At 37.4% G+C, this 12657-nt stretch overlaps 1 protein-coding gene across 1 annotated transcript in view; it reads right to left on the reverse strand.

The window, feature by feature from the left end:
* The window catches only part of eif3ea (eukaryotic translation initiation factor 3, subunit E, a), a 29656-nt gene that overhangs the window by 14087 nt on the left and 2912 nt on the right, over nucleotides 1–12657 (reverse strand). Inside the window, exons 2-7 of the mRNA XM_017413251.3 lie at nucleotides 11289–11406; nucleotides 10903–11020; nucleotides 8881–8923; nucleotides 7817–7921; nucleotides 1360–1485; nucleotides 920–1044 (exon numbers count right to left, since the gene is read on the reverse strand). Of these exons, the coding sequence (XP_017268740.2) occupies nucleotides 920–1044; nucleotides 1360–1485; nucleotides 7817–7921; nucleotides 8881–8923; nucleotides 10903–11020; nucleotides 11289–11406 (635 nt within the window). The remainder of the gene's footprint in view (nucleotides 1–919; nucleotides 1045–1359; nucleotides 1486–7816; nucleotides 7922–8880; nucleotides 8924–10902; nucleotides 11021–11288; nucleotides 11407–12657) is intronic.

The following is a 12657-nucleotide window of genomic DNA, read 5'->3' on the forward strand; positions in this document are numbered from 1 at the left end:
GCTGAACGCAGCCACTGGTCACCAACTTTAGCCAAAGGAAGTACTGGTCAAAGATGGGAAACCAGAGCCAAGCAAAGTCTCAGTGGGGAAAAAACATGAGGTTTTTACACAGTGAAAATGCAAAGCACACAAAACTACCTCAGTTTGTCCAAACAGATGGCTGGGTGAGCTTTTCATGAGTAATTATTGGCCAGGCCTCCTTAATCATCCACAATAAAATTAAAAACTGAGTAAAATTCAGGGAACCAGACATTTGAGTGTGCTGTGTTGTGGTCTCTTGTCATACTGTCTGTGGAGCCCAATCATCTGTACAATTATACAAGCCTGCAATCAGAACAGGGGAGGGAGCGAAGACATCAAAATAGGTGGTGTGCAAATTTTAACACAGTGTATAAAGTTTCCGATCTGCGATACACATGGCCTGGTTCTCAACTTGGAGAGTAAACAGACCACACAAAAAACACACTTCTGAAACCACTTTAAAAATACCAGCAGGGTTCACTAAGAAGCCCACCACCCAAAAATGTGTTATTAAAGCAAATAGTTTACTCTAAATCAAGTTCAATCCAAAAATGAACCATTATTTTGATATGCAGAGTTTCATGAATCCAAACCAAACAAGTAAATTAAAGAACTGTTAGCAACAGCCAGTCTCTAAATGTAAAATTAAAAACAAAGAAGAAGAAGAAAAAAGCTCCTGAACATTGTTTCAGAAGTATGACATGATTGTGTTTGGTGATGCAAAACTACTACACCACTTTTGGTGTACCTCCATTTTTTTAAGTTTTAATTGTTAGGTGCAGTTGTATATAATCTTTACAACTACATCTCAGTATTCTCTCAAAAGTATTCTTTCGAGGATCTAAGACAACAAGGTTTTTAGGTTAGATAAATTCTAGAGTAAATAAATAGTACTTACTGTGGTTGATACAGAAAAAGCTCAATAATATTGTCTCTGCCCTTGGGATGGTTGAAGAAGACAAAAAGAGACCAGTGAATGAGCCATGTCCGTTGCTGGAGAGACTGCAGAGGGGAGCTCACAGACTAGACAGAAACCCAATCGGCCAAAAATAAACAAAAAGAGGAAGAAGAAAAGGGAAACGTTACAAACATACATTTAAAGCTGTTTTTGTCAGTAATGTACAAGAAAAATTAAATCATAGATGGTTGTCCTCTAAATGGCAATCACATTCCAACAACACCTCAAACTCAGATTTAAGTTCTTAAATAGTCAGATGAGTGTATGTGGTAAGAAATAAAATGCCACAGCAGAGCTGTACTGCAAGTGAAATGTCAATATGGGAGTTCGTGTAAGGGAATCTAAACGCAGTATCAAATTCTGAGAAGTAGGGCATTTACGTTGTTATCAACAGTCTCTCTCAGGCGGGTGAGGTCCTCCATGGCTGCCTCCCAGTTCTGCATCAGGATCTCAGAGGCCAGCTTGCCCCACAGAGAGTTCAGGGCATTTCTGTCTGTAGATGGGACCTTGAGAACAGATATGGTACATTTGTTACAACCTTTTGACTCACTCAAACATGCAAACACAAAACAAATGTTAATCATCATGACAAAAAAAAACATCCTGAAAAAAAAAAAGTTTCATAAACATTAGAAAGCACAAGTGAGCCAGGATTTTCTTGTCTGGTTTTAGTGGCGTCGTCTTACATTGAGTTTTCTCATTTACATAACTTAAAAACATTACAAGATGTAAAAGTACATAAAAAGGACTCAAGAGAAATTAATTTATAAATGTAATTCTGACTAAGTTTAAAGTGGAAAATATTTGAAGAAATTCTGTCTTGTGCAATGCTTCAATTGCCTGAAATTCCTACATATATCAACTTTCACTCTCTGACAGCACTCTTTTCAACCCTTTGAGACATGGCAATAACATCTGTCCTGGGCGATCTAATAGCATCTGCACGAGGCCAACAACAGGTTATGAAAGACCAATACATATGGAAGACATCTATACTCAGAGCAACTTCGGAGATAGTTTGGAACACCTTTATCTGCGCTAGCTTGGTATTCTGAACCAAAACCATCTGAGCTAAAATGTAGGACCATCACAAGAAATCACATGACATGACGCCACATGAGCATTAATGATGTAAAAATGCAGAGTGGAACTTGAGCTTAAGACATACCTTCACTAAGAAAAAACTAAAACATTGGGGAAAAAATATAAATCACAAGTGGCAGAAGCCTCTGCTCGTTACACGTGTCAATTTTATGTTTTTACAGTGTTTTATGTAGGAGATATGACAATTTTAAAAGTCCCCTTAATTCCAGTTTTGAAAAGAAAATTTTGAGCTCAACAGAAATCAAGGAGAGATTGGATGTATGATCTCTGAACTCTGAGGGGTGGGGTGGAAGAGCGATTTGAGAGAAGACTATTAGTCCTACAGCAGTGAGACACACTAGAAAATATTTGGATAGTTCAGCCACAAAGTCTGTGGTTATTAAAAAAAAAAAAAACAACTTCAAAATTCATAAAACTTAAGTTGCGATTGTGTAAAAACCATTAAAAGATTTCAAAATTCAAGTTCAGTCACATAAAGTCCAACTTTCCAAGTCTCGTTTAAACTTTTGAATGATGTTTCTCCTGTGGAGTTTGTCTAACTATAGAGCTTCCAAAACAGGGCTGGGATTTCTCACTCACTGTGTACTCCAATGTCCTAATTATAGGTCCACTAGATTTAAGAAGTTAGACTTTCTGGATACATCGTCTTGTTTGAATTTTAAAAGTTTGAAACTGTTTCATAATTTACTGCTGTGGATCTATAAAATTATTTACTTGTCCACATCACTGAAAGATCCCTAGGCAGTTGCAACAAGCTAAATGCATGACCTAATCTAAGAGCTCTGAATCCATTTTTTGTAAAGAGTATTTGCTTATGTTTTTGTTTATTCATATGCCAGTCTATATTATTATCACATTTAACAACTGAAAATATAAGCTTAGTAGTAAGACTGGAACTCTATGGGACTGTGGTCAGAAACTTTATATAAAATATGAACTTAACTACATTTCAGCAGACTAACTTTTTGAAGCATTTGCCTTGCCAATATTTTAGTGCAACTACAAAATGTTAATTTCAACAGTTTTTAACCATTGCCTCACACAAGTTCATTAGGCTGAAATATGAACTGATTCCAGGACAGGTCATTGAGAGGATAATTAGTCTGAAACATGTTGCAGACTACTGTTTCTGATTTCCAGAACAGCCTAAAAACAACAAAAGACAACTCAGGTAATGAAACGCAGGTTGAGAATGTCTCTGATCTTAAACAGTGCAATCACTCCATCGTGGACACTGGACTACGCCCAGGGGCTCATGGGAAACTCTGCGCCACAGTAGTTCACAATAACACCAAACACCAGATGCAGTGACATGAGTCAAGCAGGAAGTCGGGGTGGGTGTCTGCTGAGCGTCCAGAGAAACCTAGATGCTGACCACACACCCCCGTACGCCATCGGACAGCCGCTGAAATAGACTGTGAACCGTGACAGATGGACAAATAGAGGAAACACTAAAAAAGGGCAGGTTTGGGCTGCAACCACACTAATTGGAAAGCTTATTCAGATTTTTTTTGTGTGTATGTTTTGTTTTTCTTGTTATAATTATTAGCACAGTAGAAATATATGAACAATTTCACTATAAAATGATTAAGTCACAAAATAAAAAAAATCTGTATTTCAACAGGGGAAAAAGAAAGAGGCTACACTGTTGGTGTAAAGGTCAACGTTTCAGTTGTAAAAGTGTTTTATTTTGTTTCCTTTTTTCACTCTCTTGGAAGTCCCTGCTTGCTACATTTGGCTGACCTCCAGGTAATTATGGCAGCTTTCTACACATACACACACACACAGTCTGGCTTTCACTAGTGGCCACGCTAGAAAAGTTTCAATACCTGGGTTTTTCCAGCAGTTACCTTAAGTTTCCACTGGTTTGTGAAATGGGCACATTTTCGCTGACTGACCAGCAACAATAAATTTACTGTGCTGGGGTTCAGTCGGGATACTCAATCTTTATTCTTAACATTCAATCCCTGCATTAAGTGATGATATGAATAAGTTGCTCTTTTCGGGCTAGGCCACACTGTAACAAGACCTGAGGCATGGATTTTGCAAGGCTGGCTTCCTTCGTTTAATTGACTGGGTTTCCCACGTTAAATGACTTTATGGAGCCTCACCTCTCCCACACGGGGGAGGGAGAGACAGACAAGGGGCTTGTGAGGATGGGAGGTCCACAAAAACACTGAAAAGAAAGGAGGGGGAGAGCCATACACAGGCTCCAACTAATGAAATCCATTTCTACCTTTTCCCCTTCTAAAAAGCCTTTTGCATTGTCAAGTGTAGGCAACAAATATCTAGTTACAGAGTCGGATCTTGCTTGAACTTAACACCAGGGGTCGAACAATCTGTGGGGTGAAAGAATTTTTAAATAGCCTGTGCTGGACTTTCAACAACTGAACTCAATTAGAGCAATTTTGGTTTAAAGAGAATATGATGCAAAAGGCATAAACAACTTGATGGAACAGTGAGACAGATCCTTTACAAGGTTTATGGAGTCCTGCCTGACATTTTTTTTCTCCCTTGCACATAATAATTGTCACCATGGATGAAATTATTTTCCCCCCTCAACAGAGAAAAGCAGATAAGTATAATAACACATCAACTGCTTTGGGTTAAAGAGTGTTTGTAGAAAAAAAGGTTCATGACTCTAGCAGTCATTTCCAAGTTTTTCAGGGAAGAACAATCTGCATGATGAGTCAGACTCAATGATGTCAGAACAACAAGAGGCAACACAGTGCAAATGCAAATTAAAGCAATAGATGTTGTCAACCCCCTCATGAAGTCAAAAACAAAAAAAAAGACAACCTTACAGTTGCCCATTCTCTCAGGATTGGGTTTGGCATAAATGTTTACTTTACCACAATGCTAAATGCTGAACCAAAGTCAAACAGATGAATGACATTTGGAAACCACCAACTATGCAGGCTGGTTGCACTAGTCACTGAAAGACCTTTAGCTGAGTTGACTGAAATTTTTTTTTCTACACTTAATTATATGACCCTCCCCCCCAGCAACACATTTGAGAGCCTTTTTTCTGCGTATTGGTCACTTCCTAACCCTGTTACTAATACTTGATGCAATATAATGTCAGAAGAATCACAATTGAGCCGTATTTCTCTTTGAAATAAAGCAATTATCCAAGTCAGTGTGAAATTAGTGCCAACTGGGGAGAAACCAAACCTTAAAGTAATATGATGCACAGAAAACAAAACAGATTTAGGTTAAATCATATCTGGGCATTCTACAGCCTGTGGGTTACACCTGCCCTTTAAGCGGTCCTCAAATGGTCTGTGTGGTCAATGGCAAATCAGACATCAAATATTAATGAAACTAGAATTCCTAGAAAGAATGCATATACACTGCCTTTAATGCCAAAGGTTTGAAAAATATTTAATATAATCTATTAGTACTACAAGTATGTAATGGGGATAAAGCTCAGCTACAACAAAAAATTTGAGCTCAATAATTGTACAATTAACGTTTTATATTAATTTTTGTGTTTGCTAAGGTCAATTAGCTGTGGCAGCCATTTTGATTCAGGTTGACTTAAAAAGTTCATTAGTTGTCAATGGTGCTCCAATGGCTATTTTTTTAAAGATTCATTAAAATCCATCTAGTGCTTCATGACTCTTAAAAAAAAAAAAAAAAAAAAAAAAACAGACATCAAGATGTGGACTTTTAAGTATTTATTTACTTAAGTCAATGGCAAAATAGTGTGCAGATACTTTTCTCAGAAATTATTTGATCCAACTTTAATCTGAACAGTTTGTAGTGTCAGATTCAAAACGGAAAAGTCTGACGATGACCTTTTAATAACCCATATTTTAATGTTGACCCTTAATTATGAACATACACGTTCCCGGAAACAACTTGTGAATTACCTCCCAAGTAAGAAATGCCTTGAATAACTAAGCACAGAAGCTTAGAAGTCGTGACTGGGGACTCTCTGGCCACAATTCTAAAAATCAATAAGCTGTCTGCTGGTGCCCGCCCCGTGAGAAGACCACAGACAGATTATGCAGCCTGCCACTGATCACTTGGCCCAATAAAAGATCTCACTTGAGTCTTGCAACAGCAGTCTCTTAAAACAGAAAATGTAGAAAGAATTAAATAGGCACCAACATAAGCTTTTTACATTCACTTAATTCAAATTTTATTTTCCCCCTCCCACACGAACATTTGCTTTTAAAAGGATTAAAACAATCCCAGTAAAATTACTGGGGTGGGTAATTAATGTCTTTAATAAAACAAGAGATTTGTACGGACTCTACTAAAATAAATATAAAGTTAAAAAGGTCACAGGCAGGCTCAAAACTATAAAATACATAAACCTAAAAATGATCAAAGTCAAGTCCATCACTTTGACCTGATTTTGTTTGTACCCATAAGAAGTTTCTGCTATAATTCTGGTGGCATATTTGTCTAATTCTCTGAACAAAGCTGACAGAATTAAATTTAATTTGTGATTCCTGTACTGGTTTCAAGTCTAGCTCATGTTTCAAATACTTTAGAGGTCTGGACTTCATGTTTTGTCCATTCCACAATGAAATTTAAAGTGATTGGGGGGTCTGTATATGACTAGATGAAGTCCTTGTCCTTATTGATTCACTTACTTCATCTACCAGATCTTCCATCAGCTAAACAGCAGAGCATGACACCACCACCACCATGTTCAACAGGTGGACATCTGTAGTTTGACTTTACTCTGGTCATATCAACCAAATATCATAACCTTTTTCCAGATCTGATCATAAACTATTCTATTAAAGGGTGATCAGATGAAAACTTAACCTCGGTGGTGTCAATTTGGAGCCACAGCTTTGTTCTTAAATACCTGCGTGTCTGTTCATGGTGACATGGAACTAAGCTGACTCCACACAGTGACATTAATGTTCACATGAGACCTGAATATCAGTGGTTCAGCAGGAGCTTCTGTACTTTTTTCCAGGCTGACACTTACAAAACAAAAAAATTGAAGATCTTGACATCTGCAGCCATCAAGACAATGTAGTCTTTGTGTTTCAGTAAATTTACTTCAGTCAGACCAGTCCTTTTAAATTTGGCAAAGAGAAGGAGCCACCAGCTGCTGTCAATCATAACCACCAATAGCAAGTCGAGATGCCGTAGTGTTTTCAGTCAAAAACAATTTGGAAGTGAATTAATAAGGACCGCCTTATCAAGTTCTGATTCAAACACAAGCATTTCTTTTTTCCTCTGAACCTCTGTTGCTTTAAGCGATGGTATTTTAAGTAAAACGCTACAAGAAAAGATTTTGAGCTTTTTTAAATCTCTTTTTTGGTTCACAGAAAACATCCTGACAACTGGAAATCTACTACACTTGTAGTGAGATTTGTTCATCCACCTTTCCAACTCGTGTTTTAACATGCAGGGTTTATGCAGCCTTCTGTAACTGTGTAACTTGTCTATTTTAGGCACATTTAAATGTATAGAGAATAGTTTTATGGGTTGTTTTTGTAGGTACAACTATATCTACATTATCCCCCCTTTCCCTCAGAAAATTACCACTAAGCTTTAAACTTTGTATTTCCTGGTAAAGCTGCTGGCTGTCCTTTCAAAATGCTATCACACCACCCCAAAAACTGAAACCATACATACTACAAATAAAAATACCAACATCATGCACAACACGAAAGGTGCTACAAACACCACACAAGTCGTGAATTTACTGTAACTCCATTACGAATATGTGAAATGTGTGCCACAAAGATGAAAGCTTACCAAGACACGGAAAAAGTAGAGGTACTCTGCAGCACCAGAGTAGTTCCCGCACTCATACTGGAACTTGGCATAGCGGTACAGCGTGTCCAAGTACTCCTGACGAAACTTCAAAAGAAACAAAATACGACGGTTTAAAATATCACAGAGAGCATATGAATTGTTTCAGACCAAATAAAATAATACTTGAACATATTTTCAATTTAAACATTGTGCTTGCTCTGTAATTGTATGCAGCTGCGATGCCTAAGGAAACTGGTGTCGAAGACTGAAACACTTTTATTATTAATCACAGAAAAATCTCCTAGCTGCACCAAGTAAAATGTTTTCGATTATTCTATCTCAGCTGCATTCTTTTAAACCGTTTTTACTTCTAAAAATGTTGCAATAATATAATTCCCCTGCTGTGGTGGCACAGCACTGCCTGCTGAATATAAACTAATCACTACTTCAGAGTATTTAGTGGTATTTTTTGACTGAACGAAACAGGGATATTTACATTTGGTACCTAATACACCAAGCAGTGTGAAAAATATTGGAAATGCATAATACAAACAAGAATCATTTTGTGTGTAATTGTCTTCCTGTTGCTGACAGCGCTGTAGTCTAGCATGACTCACATCGGGCTCTTAACATAGCTTTTAAAATCCCTAAAAAGAAGCTTTTTCTACAACAGGTCGAGGGGCTTGATGTCTGGACTGGGTGGAGGTACGCTCAGGATAGAACGCAGGTCAGCAGGATACTGGAGTGGGAGGGGACCGAAGAAGGGGAGGGTAGGAAGCCAAACATCATGGTAAATATAGAACCTCCGGCATTCTTGCGGCTCTATCCACGAGTCCCAAGTTATTCCGTTTATTCTTAACTATTCACCACAGAATGTAAATGTCCACAGAATTTGTGCAAGCCATACAAACCCCGAAAATGAGTTAAGGGTTTTGGGAAGTAATTCGGCTTTTCCTCGCTCGGCCCGCCCCGCCCACTTTGCCCCTGCAGCAACCATGGGTTCACACAAGAGCCATGGGAAACGCAGCGAAGGAGAAAGATGACAGCAAATCAGGTCGACTTACGTTGTGCTTTTCTTCCAAATAGTCAAAAAGCATTCGTCCATCCCTGGAAAGAAAAAAAAAAAAAAACAGCAAAACAGTTTCTGTAGTTAGAGGCTATTTAAGTTAAGACACCATTTGGCTGACATTTGGGCGTTTCGAACGTCATTCAGGTATGTTTTTCCACTTCTTGTCTAAAATAGAAGCCATTTTTAAATGAAGACCATTTCACTTTTAAAACAGTGTTACAGGCCAATTATTAGACTTGGTTTGGCTACAAATCTATGCAAGTCACGTCAAACATTACGTCTGGTGAGCAAAGTGAAGACTGATTTCTCAGCACAGCCTCTATGTCTCTCTGGGTTTGTCAAAATAAAGGAATGCACTGGCTCCTCAAAACTGTTGTATCCCAAATGCATTTTACTACTTTGCCTGCAACCAAAAATCTATTTATGTGGACACCACATTGAAAATATGTGTCTTTCTAGGGTAAATTCAGTTTTATAAAAGGGAATGAGCGAGTGTGCATTCGCTGGCACGTATGTGTGGTGTGTTAAATGAATTTCACTGAGGCTGAGGCATTCTTCACTGCTTTAAGCCAGATTGTCTCTGCTTGGAAGCTAAAGATGGGCGGCTTCCATAAGCTCCTTGCTGCTTTCCCTGTAGAGTGGAATGTCGACCTGCTGTGTCTTGCGCAACACAGAGCCTAAAAATTGATTAGAGCCTACAAGAGCTGCACATGTACCTCTGTGCGCAGACCAAAATAAAAGCTCTAGTTTGGATTTACAAGAGAATCAACATTGAAAAAACAAAACAACCCCCCCAATAACCATTAGACATGTGGACTACAGACAGACTGATATGAGTTTTTCTATGTCCAATTCCAATTTTTAGAAATTAGGGCAGCCGATGGCCAACATACAACACCCTCTTTTTAAACTCAATATGTATATTTCATTTAACAAAATATAACAATTGCTTAACTTAAATAATTAACTTATATTTAACGACCCTTACAGGAACTTGTACACATAAATATATAAAAGGGCATTCTAAACTGTACCCTGTGGTAAGATGATTGCAGCAGCTGCTGCGTCTTCATTTAGTTTTTTTACTTGATTAAATATGTATTGGCGTCGCCGAATATAATTTTTTTTTTAAGTGACCAGTTCATCATTCTATCTTTACCATGGACTCAAAAACCTTTAAGAAGCTGTCTTTACAAAGCATTAACAGAGAAACAGTATTCATCAAGTAACTGAGATAAAGACAGGTTACATTTTTCAGAAACATTCCCTGTGAATCTGTGTGATGAGTATACTGTTTGGAATATTATCCCAAAGTGCCAGAGGTCAAAGTGATACCATATTTCTCAATTAGAGAAATACATGACTAAAACCAACTCACAGTGGCAGATTAAAATGTAGTATTTTTTTTTGTTAGCTTCAAAGACAGTTCTTAATTGTCCAAAAATGTTATTCCTATTGTTTTTCAAACACTATAATATAAAGAAATGTTACTGGCAGACAGTTTCTGAATCAAAATAAGCTTTTCACTTCACTGGACACTGACAGCAAACTAAAATTATATTAAATAAACAAAAGCACTGTTATTGGTTTCGGATGTCATCTAAATACAAACTTGTTCTTTAAACTAAAAAGCACCGGAATACAAATGGATTTTGATGAACTGAACACCTCACCAAAAACCAAATAAATATTAAAAAAATAATAATAATAATTCTATGAAGTTCACTTTTGCCTTTGTGACATCCCTCAGCAAGTCTTTAACATCCTTAAGTATGTATTATACAATATGTAGCTACATTAAGTAAAAAAAAAAAGAAAAAAATATTGGGAACACTACTATGAATCCTTTGTTTCAAAGAAGTTTTAGAAAGCTTGGAATTGAGACAATAGCAACACACACACACAAAGAGTTATAAAAGTAAATACTTGCTAACACTAGCATGTCTTACAAAAAAATCTGTTTTAGAAATGAAAAAAAGACAAACCACCATTTTTCATTGGAAATCGAAGCTTTTACCTGGTGGACTGCATCTGCCTTGTTGTCTCAGGATCCTCAAACATCTTGACAATCGGTTCAGTTTCTGACTGCAGCTGCTTTAGCTGGGCCACAACCTCGGTCCTCTTCTCCCTGAGAGCTGACACACAGAGGATAAAGACAGATATTAGCTTCAGCAACATCATAAACCAGCATGTACACAGTCTGGACCCTAGTACTGAAAACACTGTAAAATAAAAGTTTACTGCTAAATCAATTCTGAACGGAGTGAGTGGTGCGCAGCAAGCAGCTCTTTATGATGCCTATAAAACAATATTTACTATACTAATTGATTTTCTCTTTTTTTTTGCGTTACCTCTGCAGAAGAGAGGATGAGCAGTGTGTGTCCAAAGAGCAGAAACACTTACTTTCAGGAATTTCCTTGTCAGAATAAAGGTTTCTGTACACATCCATGGCAAAGTCCACCATGTTTGTATCACTGAGGAGGTCCAATTTTCCCTGAAGTAGTTCCTCTTCATTGTAGATCTTAAAAAGAAAAAAAAAACACAACAGAAGTTACAGAGACAGATACTAGTTATGTATTAATTATCACAGAGCATAAGTTATTTCATAGATGTTAAAATGTACCCATGTTTTCCATAACTCCTGGCCTCTTGTAGAACTGGCTTAGCCTTTAGAAGCTTAAAATAATTTTAGATCACCAATATGTAACCTTATTTGTACAAAGTCAAACTCTCAAGTTGGTTACTCCACATATGATCGCCATCATATACATCAATCCCACCCTGTAGAGCTACATCAGATTCTGTGACCAGCTTCTTCCCTTCAGCAATGTTTTGAATGTCATCGTCATCATAAAAGGGAGATACATTTTAATATCACGCACCACAAGTTATATGATTCTGGGACACTTCTGGACAATATTGAATTATGTTAACTAAAAACTGTCAAAGCGTTTTAAAAACTAACATTAGCCTAATTCATAAAACTAAAATCTGAATTTGTACCCATCTGTGATATCTAAATGACTTACAAAGAGCTAACAGCAACCAGAATGCTTACATACAGCGGAGCAGCCTTTTATATAACTCACAATGTAGAGTGAAACCAGTTATAATTTTGCACATGGAAACCAATAGAAAAAGGAGTGATTTGTGACAAACGGGTGGCAGCAAAGGTCAAAGGAAAGGTTTACAAGACAGTGGTGAGAGCAGCTATGTTGTATGGTTTGGAGACAGTGGGACAGACAAAAAGACAGGAGACAGAACAGGAAGTGACAGAGCTGAAGATGTTGAGGTTCTCCTTGGGAGTGACGAGGATGGACAGGATTGGGAATGAGGTCATCAGAGGTACAGCATAGGTTGAAGGACTGGGAGATAAAGTTAGAGAGGACAGACTGAGATGGTTTGTGCAGAGGAGAGACAATGGGTATATTGGTGGAAGGATGTTAGAGATGCAGCTGCTTGGAGAAGGACAGAGAGGAGATATACAGGTGCTGGTCATAAAATTAGAATATCATGAAAAAGTAGATTGATTTCAGTAATTCCATTTAAAAAGTGAAACTTGTATATTATATTCATACATTACATACAAACTCATATATTTCAAATGTTTATTTTGTTTAGTTTTGATGATTACAAATGACAACAAATGAAAATCTCAAATTCATCATATCAGAAAATTAGAATCTTGTGAAAAGGTTCAAAATTGATGGCACCTGGTACCACACTCTAATCAGCTAATTAACTCAAACCACCTGCAAAGGCCTTTAAATGG

This window comes from Kryptolebias marmoratus, linkage group LG16 (assembly GCF_001649575.2).
Source record: "Kryptolebias marmoratus isolate JLee-2015 linkage group LG16, ASM164957v2, whole genome shotgun sequence".
Taxonomy (NCBI): Eukaryota; Metazoa; Chordata; class Actinopteri; order Cyprinodontiformes; family Rivulidae; genus Kryptolebias; species Kryptolebias marmoratus.